The sequence below is a fragment of the Girardinichthys multiradiatus genome, chromosome 21, assembly GCF_021462225.1.
Source record: "Girardinichthys multiradiatus isolate DD_20200921_A chromosome 21, DD_fGirMul_XY1, whole genome shotgun sequence".
NCBI lineage: Eukaryota > Metazoa > Chordata > Actinopteri > Cyprinodontiformes > Goodeidae > Girardinichthys > Girardinichthys multiradiatus.
The window spans coordinates 29,457,817-29,481,430 of NC_061813.1; the positions used below are offsets into that span (position 1 = coordinate 29,457,817).

Genomic DNA, 23,614 nt, shown 5'->3' on the forward strand with positions numbered 1-23,614 from the left:
AGACAGCTTGGTACCATTTGAAAAATATAATTTATTGTGTTTTTCATTTTGGAAGCTGTACAAAGTTTAGAGAAACCCATTTCCAACCATTCTTCAGACACACTGAGATGAGCCCAGACAAAGAAACATAATCACAAACTTTAAAAGGAGCCTGATTGAAACTTTCTATTCTATCATTCATCGGGCAGACGATGCTTTGGTTTTCATTGCTGTGGTCGAAGGCCTGGAGTGTCAGTTGGATAAATACACAAAAAGGGAAAAGAATAATATGATACATGTAAAACCTGCACATCATTTGATCAACTACCCCTTTAAGAAGCAGGAATCTGAGGAAGGCCAAACTCGTCAACCAGAACACCATCCTGGAACACACACAAACATTTCCTTTAATAAAAATGGTAAAGAATGTTTTACATGACTTCAAAAAAAGCCAAGAAGCTATCTGGTACCTTGTTGGTGGATCTGTCTCCAGGAATCCCCTCTGGGATGGAGGGAGCAGTCGCAGCTTCATCCAGGTAGGAGCTGTCGTCGTCCATCAGGAGCTCGTCTCCCAGAGCATCCAGCTCTGAAGATAGAAGCATTAAATGGTCAATCGCATCAACATGAAGTTAGTTACTCCAAAGCTGTCATATTCAACATCTTCTACTGAATATGAGGTTAAATGGTCAAAACTCAAATGTTTAAAATAAAATCCCCAATAAGGATAGTTCTCTGCACATGTCGTTTAGTCCCGCTTATCCTTGCAGGGTGGCTGGCGCCAAACGCCTGCAGTCATTGGGCGAGAGGTGGGGTACACACAGGTTATTCCTGCACATATTTTACTAATATAGTGGTTTTACAGACTGGGCTGGCTGACTCCCAATAATTAGTAGATGGATGAATGATTAAAATAGTGTAGACAGGTGGATGGATAGATGGACAAACCAAATGAATGAATGAATAATGGACAATTGGTGGATGGGTGGATCTATGGATACAGTGTTTAAACAAGAGAATATGGGATACATCCTTTAATTACAAACTGTCAATACTCTTCTTTACTTATCTGCACCAAGACATTTTTTCCATCAAATTCTAGACTTTTCCAGACCGTGGGAACCCTGACGACTATTCTGCACTAGCAAAACATTTATGATTCGGTTGCTAGAAGATTGTCCTTGAAATGAAAATATTTTTTCCCTCCACCTGCTTCCAAGTCATCCTCATCGATGTCAGGAGTGCCGTAGCTTCTGCTCAGGGACTCCTGGATCTCATTTGCATCCTCCATCATGTCCTCCAGCTGATCTTGGATATCCTTAATATTTAAAAAAATAATATAAATGAAATGTTGGTAAATTCTAAGTTTTAGTTTACAGTTGTTTAGAGGTAAATTAATATAAGGATAATGTTGGGCCTTTAATGATTTTTTTTTTTTTTTAACATACACACCTCGATCTTATCAATTTTCACGTTCTTGTACGCTTTCTTCATGTCTTTGAGGCCGACTTTCATGGCATCAACCTGAAAAGTAATGTGTCGTTAAGTCCTGCTGTTAGTACAAAGGAAAAAAAGAAAGAAATGGTCCCAGTCATGTCTTTTAATTCAAAAAGGCCACAAGTCTTACTGTGGTTTTAGTGTCTTTGAGGTTCTGGATCGTGTAGTTCGCTTGTTCCATGTTGAACGACTGCTGCATGAGATTATCTCTCTGGCCCTCATACCTGCCAAAATAGATTAAAAACAAAAAAGTAAAAACATTTAAAGCCAAAAATTTGTTGAATATTAATATTATTAAAAAAAGATAAGATGACTTACATTCTCTTCTGCTTCAGAACTCTCATGGCCTTTTGTTTCACCATGTTCTAGAGAATATTAAGAAAACTTATGAAGTTATGTTGACAGAATATTACGCTGTAGTAGTAGGCCTGGGCAATTATTGTACAGTTTATCATTTTTCTTATTTCCACTGTTGGCACCATGAGTGCAGCAACAAATCTAAATTTTTTTGGTGTATGTGCTCTTCAGTGATAAAATTGCACCACATAATGTAACTGGTGTCCTGAGCAGCATATTAAATAATCGCTAAGTTGTTCCCTGTAAAAGACCCCTCCCCGACAGACCCTGGCTGAGCTGGGCTCTCCTAGAAGACGTTAAGAGGAAGGTACAGAGCATCTGGAAGTCTCTGACTATTGGTCCAAGCGTGGAAAAAAGGAATATTCCCCCATTATCGAGATGCATAATGGGTCAGAACAGTTCTAAGGAGTTGCATCCTCTCCGAGGAGGAACGTTTGATTTTATGTTAAAAAAACTATGGGCCTAAAAGCATAGAGTGCATTCAGAAAGTTTAGTCTGTAGTCCAACTTACTTTCCTTTATTGCGCCACTGCAACGTACTTTATAACTTTTTTTGTCCCTGCAAACAAAGCACTTTGAATTGTCTTGTTGCTATACATATAAACTTGCGTCAAATACTTTTATCGGTACTGCAATAAACACCACAACATTTTATAATGAATGTTTAAAGATATTTTACACGTGTTTTCATAACTTTTGTACAACACTGATTTCTGGTCATCTCTGAGAAATCCTGCCAACTCTGACTCAACAATTAAATGTAAATTACACCGACCGCAACAGAAAACAATGCCCTCTGGTAGAAGGAGCAGTTTAGAGTCCAACAGAGAATGAAGCGATTGCAAGATGCAGATAACATTCTGGTTGTTGATCCATTTACATACATAATAATAATACTGATTTTTCAGTATTTGCCAGCAGATCAGTGCTGATCAGAGCTGCTCAAAGGAAAATTGGCTGATTTTGGTTACTAGCAGCAGGTACATTACCATCAACGGGTTTTTTGCTGCTGTTTTTGTCCAAGTTGTTGAAATTTGTGAATATACAAACTTCAATGTAGACTGTTCTCTGTTGCTCTTTTTAAAATTTTGAAAATAATATAGCACTGGTTGCCAAATGTTTCAGCTTCTGACCCACAAAATAACAGTGGAAGAGTTTCTACTAAATCAACCAGGGGTACAATGACAACACAAAGAGCATCAACTGCCAATATATTGGCCATTTGTTTGCCTACATCCATTTTTAGTGCTATTTTTTAATCTCTTGTAACAATCAAGGTGTTACTATGATTTACCACTATGATTTTTGGTCATTTTGTTTAATATCTCAAGTACCTGGATAACAACTCCAGCTTTTGGAGCCTCTGCTCTACAGTACAAGACTAGGCTTAAAAACTATTCCAAGTCATTTAAATGATATTTATTCTAACTGCTGAAAAAAAGCAGGACAGTCTTATGACACTATATTAAAAAAGACAGATTGTGCAAATATTTGAGATGGATATTCCGTTTTTGGTCACAACTTGTCATGGGTTTCAATGTAAACTGATTGGTAATATTTACCCTAGAATGTAAAGGCTGTAATCTCTTCATTTTGAACCAATATGCGTGATCCTGATATCATTTAAAGGGTAATTTAAGCCTCTTTCAAATGAAATACTTTTTTCTGAAACTCCTGAGAAAATGTTGCAAACATGACTTCATTTAAAATATTTTAAATGCATTCCTCTCAGAGATTTCTTTTAAACAAGCAGTGATTTGCTTATAGACGTCCCCATGTTTTAGTGTGTTAGTCATGTTGTTGTGCTCTGTGTTAGCCTCTGTGTTGTAATCTGTGTGGATCTACTTGTTCTTCTGGTGGAGCCTCATACAGCTGATCTCACCTTTGAAGGTCCATCTCTCATCTTCTTCATCTGATCCTTGTACTTTGCAAGTTCAGCATCTAGTCTGGCGATTTTCTTGTCAATGGACTCCGTCCTGGAGTCAACCTACATGGAAAACAAACAAATATCAGATTTTTAGTTTAGGAGAGGATAATCTTACAAGACAAACTCCAAGCAAGACATTCTGAGCTATATAAATATATAAAAACATACTAATTTCCGAGACAGTGAGAGTATTTTCTTCTTCTGTTCCTGTCAGCTAGTCACAGCTCTGCCTATTCACAGACGACCGGTTTAACTCGTTTCTTTCAGCTGGTTTTGACAAAGAATAACACTTTTTCTGTTTTAGCTGTAATATAGATAGAATTACTGCTACAACATGCTCTTATATAACGCTGAGTCATTACCCAAACAGAAACAATGGAAAGTTTTGTTTTCAGATTTTATTTACTGGTCGAAAAAATTCCGCTAGGTAAAGAATATGTACATCAAATCTATCACATAAAACATATAAGGATACCGACAAAACCCGTAATAGCTACTAGATGTTGGTTTCCAGCTCCTAACGTTGGCTAACCGTTGATTAGACGGTATCCATGTTGGTTTTTGTTTACTATGTAAAATTCCTTGTCGAGTTTAACTACAGGACTTTTACTTACAGTTCCTATGCAGTCCGTTAGGTTTGGTGGCGGCCCTTGGGCTTTTCCTCGGCCAAAAATACGATTCATGTCGGCAATACTACAGTTAAAAGTGTCACAAACGCTGCAGAGTCGATTTCACCCTAAAGGAAATAACCCGGAAGAGTCTGGGATGACGTAAGAAGCGTCACATGATCGTGACACGTTCAGCCACGCCCTCCAAAGTTTCCCATCCTGTGTTTATATTCCAGGTGCCTGTGCTTAGCACTTTATATTCTGATAGTTTTGTATTCATGTCGTTTAAGAGTTGAATAAAGGGAAATTTAAAGACCAAAAATAAAGTGTTGTGCTTCAATAATAATAAAAAAAAGAAAGACAAAGATTAAAAACTTAGTATAATTATAATAATAATACTAATACGGACAAACTGCCTTTTTACATTTTCTAATTTCAAATACTACTCCTAACTGTGTATACTGTCTATTTCATAACTGTGCATTTAGCAAAATACTGCAAGAACAAAAATAACAAAGGACACTTGATAGAAATGTAAGAAAATAATGAAGAGAAAGCTTTCTGTTTGTTACTGGAAAGTTGATCTACTGACCAGCTCTTGTGTTGCTCTATTTTACTTCCCAGTTTTAAGACGTGTGATGCATTTCTGAAATCAGTCTTAATCTGTATATTAGTAATAGTATGGTTTCAATAAGGATTCTCTTATTTCTGATATATCTTAATTAGATTACAGATGAGAGGAAAAAACTGGATATTTTGATAGTCTGCAAATGTGACTATCTCTGTAAAAACAGGAGATTTGTCCGTGTGCTGGTCTGAAGCACAAAGGTAAGAAAATGCCAAGGTGAAAATACATTTTCTTAGAAAACCAGTTGTTGCAGCCCCATCCATCTTGGTTCCAAATCCAAACCATCTGAACTCCATCATTCTAAAGTGAGAAACAATCATAACTAGCAGGAAAAGGGAGAAAATTGCTTGGAGTAACTTTGTTTTTTTTCAAAGTTGCATCTGAACTAAGAATAGACTTCTTGAACAATTTATTTTAAACAGATGAGACCATAGAGATGTTTGGTCAGAGTGCCATGTTTGGAGAAAACGAAGCACAGCGAATCGGCACAAACACCTCATACCAACTGTCAAGCGCAGTGGTGGAGAGGTGATGATCTGGGCTTATTTAGCAGCAGTCACAGGTCCTGGGCATTGCGCGGTCATTTAGTCCACCATGTACTCCGGACACTAAAGTATTCTAGGGTCAAAAGTGAGGCCTTCTGTTTAAAACTAAAAATAGGCTATAATTGGGCAATTACTAGGAAAATCATAACAACAAATCCACAATAGAATGGCTGAAAAATAAATTTCATCTAGGTATTGCTAACCCTAACCTTTTTCAAATTATTTAGTGTTGAGCTTTTAAGAGAGTTCTGAATAGATATTCTTGGAAACCTCAACGAACTGAAGAAATGTCTGAAAACAGGAGACAAAATGTCTCCACAATTAAAGAAAAGTCTAACATAAAATCATAATATACACCTCAACTATTACTGTCACTACTATTGCATCCAATAGTGGGGGAGGTAATGTGAAATATCACTGAAATTTCATTTTTCAACCATGTTTTTATTGTGACACTTTCTTTCCTCTGGGTGGCGCTGCTAGCTCACAGTATAAGACATTAAATAAGGCCTGTAGCAATCTTACAAAGTCTGGTCTGAATAAGCAATGATATTGAGCAAAACCAGCAGTGTATCTCCAGAGTATATCTTCATCTCAGAGTGCTTTACAAATATAACCCAAGAGCAGTTTGAGAATTTAATTTCAAGAGGAAATAATTAGTTTGGATTTCTTAAACTTGCTTTAATTTTGACAGCTTCACAGAAAGGATCAATACATGTCTTGCACAAATGATAGCAGATAAATCCAACATACAGCAGATTTAAAGAGAGCACACAGAGGTCAAAGCAAACAGAAAAACAATGTGTCATTCACAGTGTAGCTTCTCAGAATAATGTCCTATTTTACATCATAGATGTGTTATTTTTTGTGTTTTTTTACAATATAACACATGTAGCAGCCAGTAAATCGGAAATAAACATTTTTAGCTGTTCTTTAGTGAAACAGGTAGATTTATACATAATATACAGTCTGTTTGCAGCACAACCAAAACAAACAGCACAACTTATTAAGCATGTTTTAGCTTCTGATGTCATCTTTAACATCACATTGACGATGATTAACATGCTACAAGTACAGTTTATTTATATGATGATTGTGCAAAGGTGTTATATTTGTAATCTTTACAAAATGTCAAACACATAACTTTAACAGTGGAGGTGTTATTATAGACTATCGGTCCACAACTTGTAAAGTATGCCATTCATATGAGATATCAGATTGCACAACATTTACAGCATGGGAGGAGTACTTGTAATCACTGTAAAAGCCATAAAAAGTACATGTTATTTCGTCACATCGAGTACAGTTTTACAATGTATCAGTTTGGACGCCATTCAAGAGGTCAAAACCGATGGAGAGCCCTCGGACAAATTTTAAATGCACATTTGAGTCCAGGATGTATCCAGGATTTTTTCACTTTTCCCCCGTTGGCCGAGCTTGCTGTGACGTGACGTAGCTGTACGTTGACTATTTTTAACCCACCACAGACTCTTACACAACTTCAAAGTCCATCCGTGAGTCAGTTTTCTCACACTGCGACCAATCAGCTCATTTCACACACTTCACAGAGATGAAAAAGCTTTTTGCAAATGTCCGCTGCCAGTTTTTCTTTCCACCCAACCTCTGACATACCAAACTAATTAATAGAAACATGAAATCTTTTACATATGAGCTGCTAATTGACTCCAGCCATTTGTCACATCGCTCAGACAATTTGTTATCCTGGACTGTTAAAGGCACTGCTGGCAAATATTAAACTTACTGAAGAAAATGCATTGAATTTTGGACATATCTAGATGCAGCCATAAATATAAATCATCGGTTTTGTTTTTTAGACTTATTTAGACATACATAATTTAGACATTTTTTACACAGCAAAAAATGTTTGTTTTTTAGCAAAGGAGCAATTATTAAAATGCACTTTTTTATTGTTGCAACAAACAATTGGACCCACAGGACATCTCAACTAATATTAATAACTTCTTTTCCCGAATTTGTTAATAAAAAATTGAAAATCATTTATAAATTTATTACACACTGACTGATATATTGTATCTCTTGATTTCTGTACATTTTGATGATTGTGGCTTACAGCCAATTAAAACCCCAATTCAAGTTTCTTAGAAAGTTCAAATTTTGGATGACATCAATAAAAGGGTTTTTTAACACCAAAGTGTCGTGTTTGGTTCTAACATCATGGGGGAGGCAGCTGACTTGACCACTGTCCAGTAGACAATCATTGACATCCTACACAAGGAGGGTAAACCACAAAAAGCTAAACAAGCTGACTGTTCATTCAAGAACCTCCACACACAAATGTATCCAGGACATGTGCAAGAACTGCTGAATTCTTAGTGTCAAACCCCGACTGAACCATAGAGAACATCTCTTACCTGGACCAAGAAAAAAGGGGCTGGACTGTTGCTCAATGATCGATCCATCCATCCATCCTTACTTACGGTACTTACTTACTTATCCTTGCAAGGTCTCTGGTGGCTTTCTCCAGTGGCCATTTGAAGAGAGGTGGGGTATCACCCTGGATAGGTAACCAGTCCAGGGTAACACAAAGACACACAGGACAAAAACAGATGCACACACACTCAGACTTAAGGACAATTTAGAGAGTATGCCTGAAATGCCACGACAGGACACATGAAAAAAAAGGAGTGTCTTAACATAAGAAAAGTGAAACTTGGAGTCCATGTCCTGAACATGTAATCGCAAGACTGCTGTTATCTATTAACACATTTTTTTCCTTCCACTCAACTTTCCATTAATACCCCAGCACTCTGTGAACAGCCAAGTTCAATAGCAGTACCCTTATTTTTTGGCTTACCCTTCTTTTCGAGTACTTTTCGTCCTCATGATTAGCTAGGCCATGAAATGGTCATGACATCACATTTCTGTATTAGAACCCCTGTTTTATTGGTCCTATATAATATTCTGGTTTGGTGAGAAATAGAATGTTGTGTTTTTGTTAGCTGCAATACAGAAATATCAAAATGAATAGAAATAACACCTGAAATCTTAGTATGTAATTAATTAATATACGAGTAATAAATTGCCATAACATAACGTTTCTGTTTTAAAAACCCATTTGTGGTCTCAAGTAACATTCTACGTTCAGAGAAACATAATGTTGGGCTGTCGTTAGCTTTGAGCCACAACCATCAGAATTTTGTTTAGTATTTAATGAATATACTGTATATAATATATGTGTTTCATGTTTTAAATATATTTGCTAAAATAATTAATTATAATAATAATTTATTGAAATGCACCTATGAATGTGTTTTCTTTAGCTGATTTTAGGCTGACACATGATAATTAAAAAGTCATAATAAAATGTAGATGTCCTTATGCTGTTGTGTTATAGAGCAGCTGGAGAAGGGTCACAAGTGACTAAGGGAGATTCAAAAGTGACACATAATAAAGAAATGACATAAGAATAAATTAATACATAATTCTCATTTAAAGTTTGTCTTCTCCACTAATAAATGCGCATTTGTAAAAAATCATCGACATATAAGGCTGTCAGGGTAGGAGGGCCAGAGGAAGGGCCAGCGAGTTAATAACCGGCTCCCCTGTTGGTGGCCTCCTGACACTTCTCATAGATAACTTTGATCCACATTTTATGTTTTCTTTGCATCCACCTGCAAATTCAAACATCAGTTTCAAGCGCTAAACACCAAGGAGGAGCAGGTTGCCAAACAGATGACTTTCATGTGGTTTTAAGCTTAAGATGTTGATGTATCTTGTCAGTTTGGCTCCCCCTTATGGTGATTATGAAAACAAGAGGTGGATCAGTTTTCACAACAGAGTAAGTCTACATCGCTAAAGTAATATGGGTTAAGCCCAGGTCATGTGAGTCTTCTTTTCCAATATGGGAAACTGAAGACAGTTCCACCGCTAGTCAGGTGGGTTTATTAGTCCCATCTGGGTTCTCCAGGGGAACAGCGGCAGCCCGGACATTGCTGGGGACCTTCCTGCTGCCAGATGCCTTGTCCCCCTTCAGTTTGGCTGACAGGCAGAAATCCTTGAAGCAGCGTTTGAAGTTCTCATCCAGGAAGGCGTACAGAATGGGGTTGAGGCTGCTGTTGGTGTAACCCAGAGCTACGCAAAAGAAGTATGCGGCCATGATGGCGGTGGTCTCGGGCACGCTCACAAGGGCCTTGACCAGGATGAAGATGTGAATGGGTGTCCAGCAGACCACGAACACGGCGACCACAACCACCACCAGCCGTGTGATACGCCGCAGATTGCGGTCCTTCTCACGTGAACCGGACAGCATCCGCACGCTCTTCAGTCTCAGGACCATGAGGGAGTAGCAGATGGTAATGATGAGCACAGGCACAACAAAAGCGAACACAAACACGCAGACCTTCATCATCGTGTCCCAGTAGGTGTAAGGCTCCGGGAACTGTAAGGCACATTCAGTTATGTCTGCAGAAAGAAAGAGGGAAGAAAAGGAGATTAAAATTTTTATAAATAAAATTCCACTTCAACCTCTGTTATGGAACAAATTGTGCACTCAGATGGCAGCAGTTTGCTCCTTCTTCTGACCTTATCATTTTTCAGGTATAATAAGTATAAACTCTAGACTAGCCATTGGCCTAAGAGAGGTATCTGGGCCAGTCAGAGCTGAACTTGACCCATTAGGGCCCTATGTATGACAAAAAGGATTACAATTCTCAAAGGGCATTTCGTGCACATATACCCAATAAAATAAATATCACTGAATAGTTTATTTAAGTAATGCAACTCAAAAAATATAAACTCTATGTTATTTAGATTCAGAACAAGCAGTCATATATCTTATATTAACTATTTATTTCTGTTCATTTTGAAGATCATGAAAACGCACAATTCAGTTTCTTAGAAAATAAGAAACCAGAAGACTAATAAAAAAATGCTGCAGTTATCCGTGTTGCTTGTGCACTGTTCACTAACAAACGTTTTCCCTCCACTTAACTTTCTAATAATAGTGTAGATACCTCACTCTGTGAACGGCCAGGTTGCTCAGCAAGGGTTCTCATGAACCCATCATTGTGTACTGTCTCATCTGTACCTGTATAATCATCAGGATGTAATATAGTTTAAAAGTAGAAAAAAAATATTGCTTTTCTGTTTGAAATAAAATAAATTAGAACTTTAAACAATTGTGTTTCAAATTTGTGGGTTATTGTAAAATTAATATTAGTACAACAAGACCATGCCTATTAAAGAATGAAAGATTAGTTGTCTGCTCTTAAAATCTGATTAGCAAAATTCTCAGACAACCTTGAGTGCTTGGAAAACTGACTGTAAGTTTAATCAAGAATGAAAGCATTTCCTCACCGCTGTTTGTCTGGGTCCCCCCCAGAACAAAAGCAGGTATCCCCGCGGCCGAGGACAAGATCCAGATGCAGACGTTGATCATCTTGGCTTTAATGGGTGTGCGGAAATCCAGGGCTTTAACAGGGTGGCACACCGCCACATACCGGTCCACGCTCATCATGGTGAGAGTGAAGATACTGGTGAACATGTTATAGTAGTCGATGGAGATGAAGACCTTGCACACCACCTCCCCAAAGGGCCAAGTGTTCAGAAGGTAGTCAGTGCTCTGGAAGGGCATGGTGGTGGTGACGAGTGCGTCTGCAAGTGCCAGGTTGAAGATGTAGATGTTGGTGGCTGTCTTCATCTTTGTGTATCTGTTAAAAATGCAAAACACAGGGCTGTCCAGTTGAGATATATGACTCAAGCCAATCATTCAGTCAGACAGCATCAACAGTAGCTTATTGCTTTCGTTTCTCTGTGGAAGACCTTTCCTCTTTAATCATTAAGTATGAAGAACTGTGCATTAACCCAGAAATCCTTCCTGAATATGTAATACAATTAAACTGCCTCAGACTTCATTGTTATCTATGGTGTCCTGCTCACTGCAGACCTCATGTAATAGGTTTGTTTAAGCTTCATTAAAGTATGATGGCATTTTCAGCAAAGTAGCATCAGCAAAGTTTACCCATTAAGTTCAATTTAAACTTTCAAAACCATAAGTGAAAGCAGAGCTATCAGTCGGAAAAGTTCACAAAGATTGATGGAGAGGCTAAGTTAGGCCAAAAGGAAGAACTCACCAAACTTTGGTAGGCATCATTTTATTTAAAGGGACTGTTCAGATTATTTTGAGGTCGGGTTCTGTTAAGAAGTCATTAGCAGTTAAACTTTTACCTTGAACAAAACGATTTTCATTGTAAATAATGACAGACTTCTATGTAAATAATGCTGCTTTTGATTATCAAAGGAGGACTCCTCTGAGCTTGGATCTGGGAGCAACCTCACACCTAAGTTGAGTGTGTTCTTGTTACAAGTGAGAAAAGTGGGTAACCTTTGTGGTGTTAAATAATAGTGGATACAGCCCACTTACAAAGTATTTCTTTGTACTTTATGTGTTCTAACACTAACGTAACAAAGCCACAAATAGGTTTTGCAGTATTTTGTGTGTCACTTCTTTAGTGATCAGAAGTGCTGAAAAAAGGTTTATAACTACAACTTTATCAACATTGCCAGGAGCAGCAGCCATGTTGGAGCTGGGCAGCTGAGCATTTCTCAACGTTCCCATTCAGAGTTCACTTTTCCCTGGATGTTCTCATTGTATTTATGACAAAAAACTTAGTCAAGGAAATCCATTTCATGCCATTCCAACCCTTCCTACTTCCATTTCAAACTCGAAAAAAAACCATTTCATTGCTATCCATTAAAACTATTTATTAGTATGTTTTTCCTTGTATGTAAGTATTTTCATTAATTATGGACAGAAATAGTAATAAAACCAGTTCCTCTAGTGGTTATGAATCAACACATTATCAGTAGGACCAGCCCTCTAATGTGACAGCTGTTTATGGGTCTACACATTTCTTTTGGCATGAATTGATATGCATATATTTAAGAGTGAAGTTGTTTTAAGCTAGCTAAAAGCTATAGCTGACAGATCAGCTAGTTGAGAAAAAAATGCTGTTTCATCAAAGTAAAACCACTGAGAAGGTTATCTTCTGAAGGTAAGATATTGACTGCTCACATCATCTCAGCAAATAACCTTTCAAAAGTCTGAACTACCCCACTTAGATCACTCAGATCCATTTGTTGTCGCACTAACCCTAAGACACTTGTCTTTCATATTCGGAGAAATGTTATGTTATCTGTGCATGAGGACATGTAACTGCATATCTAAATCCCCTCCTAACAAACAAATGTATAGAATACAATCCTGTTCATTTGTCTTGGACTCTAATTTTCTTTTGCAAAGGAAAACTAATATAATGAGTAATAAACAAACATTTTAACAAAATGCTATTGGTCATTCAGAGCTTATCAGACTTTCAGAAAACCTAAGGGAAAGATCTTAGGTTATTCTTGCCCTAATCTAACTTTATGGAAGATTAGGAATAGGGGTTCAGTTCAGCTTTTAAACACCTGATTTCATCCACTCACAGCAAAGAAACAAAACTCATTAAAATGCAGACAATCAAAGTGCACAGTTGTTTTCTCTGTCTAGTGAACAAGACGTCTTAACACACAGTTCTTGGAAATGGCTCTTAGGCTTGATTACAGATGGCACGACGCTGTCACTCAACACAGGTGTCATGGAGTTTAGTTTTTTTTTTGGGTCAAACTGAGGCAGATGTTAGTGTGACCCACCAAAAGGTCCAGCAAGAAAGCACAGAGAAACGTGGCAACAAACAAAGGATTGCTGTCATAACAAACAAAACTGCAGTATTGACAAAAGATTTTCCTAAAGCAGTTGAACAAAATCCAGTAAATCTCTTTAAAACTTGTTCTAATAGTCCAGTCTGGTTTGACTGGGGTTGAAGCTAACACTGGCACTGATAAAAACACTCACTGATAAAAATTAACTGCACAAAGTCTCTTCCAACTGGGACCAGTTAGCTACAGCCCTATTGGGGCCACTCTTTTGTTAATTTTTAACTGATGGTGTTTTATATTCCCCATTCAAAAATAAAAAGGAAATTAAATTAAAAATCTTTCATTAATCCTAAAGGAAAATTAAATGTTGAAGCTCATATTATGCAGGTTTCTAAAAGAGCCGTTGTAGATGCTGATGGCTGTGGGCAGGAAGGATCTCCTGTAGCGGCCTGTCTTACATTAGATCTGAAGAAACCTCTGACTGAGGACACTCTGTTGTTGTACGAAAGCCTCGTGAAGAGGATGCTCAGGGTTCTCCATAATGTTCCTCATTCTTTTCATTCTTTGCACAATGACCTCCAGAGGTTTCAGAGGAGTCCCCAGAACAGAGGCAGCCTTCTTTATCAGGTTATTGAACTTTTTTAGTCCCTGGCTTTGATGCTGCTACCCTAACAGATGATGGCAAAAGAGATCATAATCTCCACAACAGACCAATAGTAGATATGCAGCATCTTGGTGCAAACACTGAATGACCTAAGCTTCCTCAAGAAGTACAGTCTTCTCTGTCCCTTCCTGTAGATGGCTTCACAGTTGCGTCTCCAGTCCAGTTTGTTGTCCAGGTGAACAACAGACGTTTTTCTCAAATTCCCAGAAAATCTTCTAGGTTCTTTAAACCATCAGTCACTTTAAAGTGAGAAGTACCCTCAGGACTGACGCTGCATTGATACTCAACCGTTTTAAGCATGAAGCGCACAGTCATTGAATAACACAGGTTTAAATCACTAGATAACACACCACATTCACAATAGAAGTGTGGTACAATGACTATTAAGAACTACAGCTACAGCTACTCATGAATTATTTCAAATTGTCTCTATTTTAAAACAGGACCTTCAGGCCTAAAAGTTCCTACAATCAAATGGCAGTGAGACACCATTTACATGGAAAGTATTGTTCTGGCTAGACCTTGAATTCAGTGATGGCATTTTGAAAATTACATGAGTTTATACCTAAAGTATAAGAATAGTCACGTCTGAGGTGTTCATATCCTCTACATACTCCAGCGCAGCTGGCTGCCACAGGAAGTTAGAAAAGCAGATGTTTTCTACTTTCAATATCAATTGTTCAAAAAACAAATTTGAGCGTTTATGATGCCTGAATAGATTTCTTGCCATTATTATAACATATTTGTTCAGTAATTTCCTAAACTAATATTGCTCAGGACATTCAACATTCATTACAGTCTCTGTAATAAATACCCCATATTGCAATGAGCAATATGAGGCCAGCATTGTTCGAATGGCAAGGCTATGAAAGATTAAATCATTTGAACTCCAACATATCTATTTTTAGTATTAGTTATAACTTAAAGCTTGCAGTTAAGAATGTAGAAACATTAGCTCCAAATTTACTAGAAGCCTTCAAGAAATGTTATCATCAAGCAACTTAATGCAAACACTAAAATAGTTACAGAACATTTAAGTCTTTTAGTGTTTTCTTTATTGATATAAAATGGTACATTTTATCAGGAATTTATATCTTTTACATGCAGAAAAATTTTACGTTTCTTTAGGTTGTTTAGAGTAACTTGTTTTCATCATGAAACTAAATGGAGAAAAGACTGAAACTACAAATTTTGACATACCTTGAAGAACAAAGAGGACCTGGTGTGACTTATTTACAACAGATGGCATTGTTCAAAGGAATCCAAAGTTAAATTACAAAAATACCTTGCAGTGTTAATTTCAATAAAAAAAAACAATATTAAACGATAAGTGCACACAAACCGATGCTTCAAAAATGTTTCAGTTAAACAAAACAAAAATTTGTTTTGTGGCTCTTGTTGATAAGTGTAATTATTTTTTTCTTTTCACTAAACCATCGTGAACTCTTTTTTTTCTTCAGCTAAATTTTCCTCCAAAGAGCAACTAGATAATAAGACGTATTTTCGGCAGTTCACGTGATGAGATTTTCCTCCAATTACAGGTAGAGCTATCAATCCCATATTCTTTTATTGCCTGAAACATCCCGTGTGGCATGTTTCCATTTCACTTTACATAAAAAGAAGATTTGTCACCCTCACAGATCATAAATAATGTCCAATGAGGTGCAGGATATTGTGATTAATCACAACCAGTTTCCCTTGTAATTAAAGTGGCATTGACCTCGCTTTAAAGGATTTATTTAATAACGTTGTTACATTTCAGAGGTCTTGAGAGTTATTGGATTAATAAAGCAAGCTCTTTTCTGCCTCTGAAGGAGGCAGAATGGAATCAGTGCTGTTGTGATTTTCACGTTTTCTGTTGAATTAGGACTGACAGCACACATCCTTACTTTTCCCTCACCCAATTGCCATTCTACCTGTGAGGATCAGACCCTTTAATTATATAATTACTACAGTTTAATAAATAAATGCATACTTAAATTGTTACTAAAATGTGTCATTCATTTAAATTGGAAGCAAATACATAGATAATTTGTTAAATATATAAATAAAATAATTAAATTAGGTTTTGAATAATAACTCTACAGCATGTAATTAAAAAAACACATGGAATAATTTTCCTATTTAATAATTTTATGGTTGCATGCTGCAGCACAATGATTTTATCTTATGTCATCAGAGAAAGTGGGCGGGGCTACCACTGCTGGTGTCGGTAGAATGGGTCTTGACTTCACCTGCTCAAAAGGTACTCGTACTTGTCGTCTTCTGCTTATCCGGGACCAGGTCATGAGGGCAGCAGTCTAAGCCGAAACACCCAGACTTCCCTCTCCCCAGAAACCTCCTTCAGCTCCTCTGGTGGAAGTCTGAGGCGTTCCACCACTACATTCTTACCTCACTCATGAACAAGACCCTGAAATCCTTGAACTGCTCCACTTGAGGCAGGAACTCCCCTCCAACCCGAAGAGGGCAAGCCACCCTTTTCCGGTTGGGAACCACGGTCTCGGAGCTGATTCTCATCATGCCTACCTACTCAAAAAGGTTAACCTTCGAAATGTTATGGTTTATTTTCACTGTGCCTGCAGCCCAGGAACAATGAAAACTCAAAAATGATTTTATATTTTTAACTGCTTTCAATATTTAATTTAGTTTATTATTTTATTTCTATACAGACAATTGTTGAATTGACAATTGTTAATCTTGTACAGGGAGAGTTGTTGGGTATTCTGATTCTGGTACTAACACTTCATTCACACATTCATGGCCTTAGCTAATTTATAGTGCTTGCTTATGCACTGCAATACAAACGATACAAAGCAAACTAACTGATAATACAACACAATGTCATTAAAAAAGGTAAAGAACGGTGTCAGTCTCTTATGATTTCAGTTTGAATCAGAAATGAAACAGACATAGTTCTGCAGGTAAGTAATTCCACCTGTTGACCTCACAGTTTTCCCAAAGAAGTTTTATAGAAAGGTACCTAACAGTTCCCACAGGATGCTCCACATATTATTGAACCTGTAGCTTTAAGTGGAATCAAAGATCTGATATGACATCCTCGGTGCCTTGGCTTTTTGGAGATGCTGCTTGTGACCAGTAACTTACACATTATTTTAAACGGGGAAAGAATATTGCAGAATCAATTAGCTTATATTCTAACTAGCTCCTTTTGCAACCCTTTTTAACATCTTGACATGGTTTTCAAATTTTGAATGAAAATTCAACATGACACCAACACACTTTGCTTCTGAGACTCATTTGATAAGTGGTCTATGGATCTTTAGATTTGAACCATTACCTTTAAGCAAGAAACCTTTGGATGTGAAACATCACTGTTCAAGCCACAACAGTTGTGCTAAAACACATGAAAAGACATTACCAGCTGCATATAAAACTGTGCCATTGGCATACAACTGAAAACCTGCACCAGGACATGAATATGTCCAATGTCCAATATGTCCAATATGTCCAAAACTACAGTATAAAGGAGTGAACTAAGAACTGAGCCTTGGGGTACACCTGTAGCAAACTTTACAAATGCTGATTTCTTGCAACTTATAACAATTTATTGTGTTCAAGATATAATTCCATCCAAACTACAAACTATTAAATGAAAATAATGTAATTAATAATTTCAGAATTTTATGGTGTAATGTGTCCTAAGCTTTTATTTAATCCAGAAAATACAATTTCGTTAACATATTTAACTTCTGGCATATTTAAAAAATTGTGAATACATTTACTAATTAATTTTTGTATTTATTATAACAGACACAATAGACATAAAAAATATCGAATGTTAGTGTTAATTTGTTACATTGTGGCCAATTCCACAATTGTGGGGAAGACCACTGGCTAAAAACATGTCCATCAAACAGTCAATGACACCCCCCCATAAGGGTAAGCGGCAAAAGGTCTTTGCTAAAGATGCCGACTGTCCACAGAGTTCTCCATATAAGTGGAAAGTTGAGTGGAAGGAAAAAAAAAGCCATTAAAGCAGCCTGGGCTCCTTAACCCCTGGAGGCTGATCACCTCCATGCCACACCACATTGATGCAGTAATTCATGCAACAAAGAGCCCCGACCAATGGTAATAATTTAAGAAACAAAATTACAGATTTTCATTAGCTGTAAGCCATAATCAATTAAATAAAAATAAAAACACATGCTTGAAACTTTTTATAATATATGAGCTTCACTGTTTTAATTGAATTACTGAAATAAATAATTTTTTCCGTTTCATTCAAATTGTTTCACTGCAATAACATGATTTTTCTTTTATTCTCCACACCAAAATGAACGACTGCAACATGAGCTCACCTGATGATCACATACATGACGAGGCAGTTGCCCAGCAAGCCGACCACGAAGACCACGGAGTACACCGCAGTGATGATAGGGATGATTGGGGACATGCTCTCCTGCTCCCAGCTCTCATCATCGCGGGTCACATTGCGGCTGTCTCCGGACATCCAAACCGTGGAATTTATCGGGCAGTCCTCCAGCAGCCCGGACAGGCACTTATTGTCTTCTTTAAAAATTTCAACTGGTGTGTTTTCCATGTCCAAATCTTATTCTTATCCTGTGCAGCAAAAGAAAAAAAAAAAGAAAAAGAAACTGGCACCCGAAATTGAATAGGCGCAACAATGCCATATATGCGCAAAAAGTGGCCAATTCTATTTAACCAGGAGAAACATTTCCTAGAAGCACACATTTTATCATGTTATTGCAAAACACTCGATCTGAACTAACACCGCTTGATTCAGGAGACACTTGTGGATCAGGCAAAATTGTTATCCTAATAGAAATGAAGTCGATGTGATAAAAGAAAAACGCAGAGTCACATCTATTGTAACGTAATTATCGAGGTTCACTCACCTTTATCACCCAGAATTAGCGAGACACGCCGCACTTTAAGAAAAAGAAAAATATGATTTCCTCCTTTGCTTGAAGGGTTTAGCTTATCAAAGTTTGGCGACGGCTCTGCGCGCTAGGAGAGCAGAAGCGGCGTTGTCGGCGGCTATGCGGACTCTCGTGCACACGCGCTGATGGAGGAGGGGGTGCGCGCGCAATCAAACCAGACCTGCCTAGTGCGTACTCGTGCACGCGCACCACACACACAAGGGCACACAGGTTTTACACAAAATATGAGATGACAGAGCGATGACAATAACCTGGAGGCAGGCGTAGAGCTCTCCGCAATATCTGTTTCATAACTGAGGAAAAACCGTTCGGCATGATTAGGCAGGACATCCCTGCTTGGCGTACTCCACATGTCTAAAGGAGACACAAAATATTATATTTGCGTAGAGGTTTCATTAAATAACCCTCCTGATGTATGGAAAGTTCTCTAAACATATTCTCAGGGACATCTTTGGGTCATGCAGGAGGTTATGCTTTTATTAAAACAAAGGTCCCGTTAGGAAAAGAGCAAAGTCAATATTGCAAGTATGTAAAAACAAACAAACAAAAAAAAAAAATCTAAATCAGCTGACTTTATTTGAAATGATATTCCATTTTCATTTTTTATTTATTATTTTGCAATTACACTTATATTTCCCAGTGTGAAGACAAGCACATTTACTGATTGTTGAAGGTTTGTTTGTTCAGTTTTTACAGGCAACACAGAACAAGAAAGTATGCCACAAGATCCTGGTTTTTCTAATTGCTATTTAAAATGAGGGGCTTGAAGCAATAAAAAAATGGTTCCAGTGTAAAAAGAGCAAGTGATGTTAAAAAATATCAAAAGAAGACTGTAGTGTAGATACATGTTTAAAATGACTTTATTTTATAGAGTAATAGTACATTTGATAGTTTAATGCCACAAACTGAACATATAAAAACAACAGTTCTACGTTTTTTTCGACAGTGTCTATAAATATCTTGTCTCAGCTATATGTGAGACCACAACAAAGACCCAGCTGCGCTTCTAAATTCATTGCATTTATGTTTTCAAGAGCGTCTCTAAATTGTGAAATTCAACGAGAGCTCAGGAAAAACATGAGACATGATTCTGAGTGCTTTCAGCCCCTCTGTGTGTGCACTGATTAGGGTCATAACCGCTTTCACTGGACACAGCACTGCACTTTTCAGTGGATTGCTGCTTTACTGGACAGAGCAAAATTCAGGGACAGAATAACGAGATGATGTATGACTAAGGTTCTACACAGATGGAAATTAAACCACCCAACCAGCGAGGAAACTGACCCATAATTTTCTTCAACAAGAGCCCATTTAGAAGGAGAACACTGCTAATAGTATGCAATCATAAATCTCAGGAGAACTTAGCAGATGTTTCGAGCAGGATGATGTCCTTTGGTTGGATTGATCCTCTAAAAATAACTCAAAGGAACTTCTATTAAGACAGAAGCTTTACTCTCTGGAATATTTTTCCCATCTTTTCCCTGTTTTCCCTGACCTAGCAGTCGCATCAGCTCTTCAAGTTGAGTTTACTTTGTTGGCACTTTGTTGTATGCAGAATGAATGCTAATTTAGCACAAATAATAACACACCAATGATACAGTAACAAGGCGTGGCTGCTGTTTAGGTTAAAGCAATATGCTAAAGGATCAAAAGTGTACAATTATTCTCACATATAATTATCAAAAACTTCCAATGTTATTTTTTTAAGTAATAAAATTACTACGCTTGCTGAAAATGTTGCATGTGTTGTTTTCAGACCATCGAGCTGAATTCTTACTGGGGAATAAGCAGTCTCCCTGCCTGTGAAATGAAACTGTTGCACATGGTCGTTTGTTCATGACTCAATGACACGATATCTTCTTCCACATGGCTGAAGGTTATACAGCTTCCACGAGGAATGAAGAGGATCTCTCGCATTGCAGAAGCCTGTATTCATGCATTTTCTATTTGGAAATACACTCAGCCATCAAAACAGTTGAGCATCAGAGTGGTCTGATTTGAACGTTGTTGGTCACACAGGCAGACTCGGAGGGGTATGTAAATCACTAGATTTGCAATGATGTGTCACATCTAGAACCAATGTTTTGAAAAAATATTTATCCAGATTTCTCATGTTTTGGGTCTTTTGTTCTGACGGTGTGTGAAAATGTAACCCCGCCACCCCTCACCAGCCAGCCCTGATTACTGCCAGACCCGCAGAATCAATAAATCTCTTTACTAGAACCTGCTTGACAACGTAAAATAGGCTAAAAGATCTCAAAAAGCAATACATCATAGGGATGTTACAAAACAAATGAGCAGTCACTGCCATCTATCAGTGTCGAAAGGCTTTCAAACCATTTCTAAGGCTTTGAGACGACAGTGAACCACAAATGGACAAATGGAGAAAATATGAAACCTTCCCAGGAGGAGCTGGCCAACCAAAATTACTCCAGGAGAGCATTGATAACCCATCCAGCAGGTCACAAAGTAATGCAGAAAAACACCCAAAGCACTGCTGGCCTCACTTGACTCAGTTAGTGTCAGTGTTCATAATTCAACAGTAAGAAAGGGACTGGGCAGAAATAACATCAAAGATGAGAGAGTTCCAAGTCAAAAACCACTGCTGATCCTTAAGTCTCTAATGGTAGTTGTATGATCCAAATCTGCTTTGCTGCTTCAGGACGTGGTCAACTTGATTGAATTATGAATTCTACTCTCTGGCGAAAAATAAAATATAAATATAAAAGTCTGGACTTTTATACTCGAAAACCCTTCAATGCGACTGAATTTAAGAATTTCTGCAACGAGTTTCTGCAACGACGAGTACCACAACTCAAACAAGTGAGGCAAAAGTCTCAGTAACAGTTTGTCAGCTGTTGTTGCCACCAATGGTGGTACAACCAACAATTAGGTTTAGGGGTTTATTAGGTTTTCACAAAGGGTTAGGCTGGTTTAGATAGCATTTTTTCCTTAAATGAAATCAACATGTGCTTTTATTGTTTACTCAGATTTTTTTTCTGTTTGTAAAATTAGATTGATGGTCTGAAACATTTAAATGGGCCAAAAAGAAAAAAAAACAAATCAAATAAAATATTTAATGGGGTAAATTATGCTTTACAGCACTGTAAGTCAGGAGTCAAGCAAAATGGGTTCGTAGGGCAGCTGCGTAGCATCCGACAGTCTGCTAAAACAGTAAGTGAAGGTCACCAGGTGTACTCTTTATAACATGACACAGTGTAAGGCCAATGTGAAGCCTATACACTATGCCTATACAGGTATCCTTTGCTCCCAGAGGGTCCAACTGACTACCTGATAACACTACCACCCCATTCAGATTTGAATTTTCAATATAGTTGAAGTCGAAGTTTGAGGGAGGTTATTCCAGAAACTTAATGTGTGTCTGCTTCATTAATTCCAAAACCAGAGTAAATAAGTATTTTGGGTGAGTGAAGTACAACATTGTGCCAAAGTTTTAACGATTCGATCCATTTAAAGTGAAGTTTAACATTTACATGAAACCTTAAGGGTTCTGACAACTATCGACACCTTCAAGCTTGGACAAAATTAGCAGGGACCCACATTGACAAGCTAAATACGTTCTGAAAATGAGGTTTTGTGATCAGATCAGGCCCATAAAAAGTCAAAGTGAGGCTGTGAAACCTACAAACAATGGGGTCAAACACAGCTGGTACATGAAACTGGTTTTGGAATGGCCTGACATAAATATTACAGAAATTGTGTAGTCTAGATTAAAAGCTGCATCTGTGGCCGAAAAGCAACCAGTTTCAATGAAGAGTGGTCAAATATCCAGCCACCTTTATGCTAGAAGCTTGTTAATGAGTGTGTAGTTGAGGTCCATCTTGCTAAGGGAGATTTAACCAAATATTCTGAAGGTGTATGTATGTTTTTGAGCCTGTAGGTATAATTATGTCCCTGTGTAAATGAGAGAAAATTCATAACTAATTCAAACTTGCTTCTCAATTGTTCTTTTAAAACAATCTTTGTAGTTGTATGTGACCTGGATAAAGAATGGTCACAATAAAATTGTATAAGCCCCACATGAGATTAAAACGTATGAGTGTATGTTAACTGTTCATTAAAACTGTGTGTCGCTTGGAGCCATTCCATTTTCCATTATGGGCCCTCATGTACAGGTCCTTCTCAAAATATTAGCATATTGTGATAAAGTTAATTATTTTCCATAATGTCATGATGAAAATTTAATATTCATATATTTTAGATTCATTGCACACTAACTGAAATATTTCAGGTCTTTTATTGTCTTAATACGGATGATTTTGGCACTCAGCTCATGAAAACCCAAAATTCCTATCTCACAAAATTAGCATATCATTAAAAGGGTCTCTAAATGAGCTATGAACCTAATCATCTGAATCAACAAGTTAACTCTAAACACCTGCAAAAGATTCCAGAGGCCTTTAAAACTCCCAGCCTGGTTCATCACTCAAAACCCCAATCATGGGTAAGACTGCCGACCTGACTGCTGTCCAGAAGGCCACTATTGACACCCTCAAGCAAGAGGGTAAGACACAGAAATAAATTTCTGAACGAATAGGCTGTTCCCAGAGTGCTGTATCAAGGCACCTCAGTGGGAAGTCTGTGGGAAGGAAAAAGTGTGGCAGAAAACGCTACACAACGAGAAGAGGTGACCGGACCCTGAGGAAGATTGTGGAGAAGGGCCGATTCCAGACCTTGGGGGACCTGCAGTGGACTGAGTCTGGAGTAGAAACATCCAGAGCCACCGTGCACAGGCGTGTGCAAGAAATGGGCTACAGGTGCCGCATTCCCCAGGTCAAGCCACTTTTGAA

At 37.7% G+C, this 23,614-nt stretch overlaps 2 protein-coding genes across 3 annotated transcripts; both read right to left on the minus strand.

Annotated features, from left to right (window-relative positions):
* Window positions 1-11: 11 nt before the first annotated feature.
* On the minus strand, window positions 12-4,527 carry chmp5b (charged multivesicular body protein 5b). The gene is made up of 8 exons (XM_047349073.1): window positions 4,371-4,527; window positions 3,712-3,816; window positions 1,792-1,838; window positions 1,604-1,697; window positions 1,429-1,500; window positions 1,186-1,294; window positions 450-565; window positions 12-362 (listed from the first exon to the last, which is right to left on the minus strand). The coding sequence occupies exons 1-8, from the start codon at window positions 4,437-4,439 to the stop codon at window positions 312-314; spliced, it is 663 nt and encodes a 220-aa protein (XP_047205029.1). The 5' UTR covers window positions 4,440-4,527; the 3' UTR covers window positions 12-311.
* A 1,676-nt stretch (window positions 4,528-6,203) lies between these two features.
* LOC124857755 (delta-type opioid receptor-like) lies at window positions 6,204-18,905 on the minus strand. Of its 2 annotated transcripts, none has more exons than XM_047349173.1 (4): window positions 18,759-18,905; window positions 18,216-18,462; window positions 10,875-11,227; window positions 6,204-9,980 (listed from the first exon to the last, which is right to left on the minus strand). In XM_047349173.1, the coding sequence occupies exons 2-4, from the start codon at window positions 18,440-18,442 to the stop codon at window positions 9,451-9,453; spliced, it is 1,110 nt and encodes a 369-aa protein (XP_047205129.1). In that variant the 5' UTR covers window positions 18,443-18,462; window positions 18,759-18,905; the 3' UTR covers window positions 6,204-9,450. The 2 variants fall into 2 exon arrangements, with proteins under 2 accessions (XP_047205129.1, XP_047205128.1); XM_047349172.1 differs by having other exon boundaries at window positions 18,201-18,462.
* Between the last annotated feature and the right edge of the window lie 4,709 nt (window positions 18,906-23,614).

Bases quoted from the DNA above. Each gene is read 5' to 3' on its own strand.
- LOC124857755 (XM_047349172.1), bottom strand. From the start codon at position 18,442: ATGGAAAACACACCAGTTGAAATTTTTAAAGAAGACAATAAGTGCCTG. The intron at 11,228-18,200 runs GTGAGCTCATGT...CATTTTTAACAG, and splicing joins GTCATGTATGTGATCATCAG to ATACACAAAGATGAAGACAG. The intron at 9,981-10,874 runs GTGAGGAAATGC...TTCTTTCTGCAG, and splicing joins GGGGACCCAGACAAACAGCG to ACATAACTGAATGTGCCTTA.
- chmp5b (XM_047349073.1), bottom strand. From the start codon at position 4,439: ATGAATCGTATTTTTGGCCGAGGAAAAGCCCAAGGGCCGCCACCAAAC. The intron at 1,839-3,711 runs GTGAGATCAGCT...AATATTCTCTAG, and splicing joins TGAGAGATGGACCTTCAAAG to AACATGGTGAAACAAAAGGC. The intron at 363-449 runs GTACCAGATAGC...TGTGTGTTCCAG, and splicing joins GAGACAGATCCACCAACAAG to GATGGTGTTCTGGTTGACGA.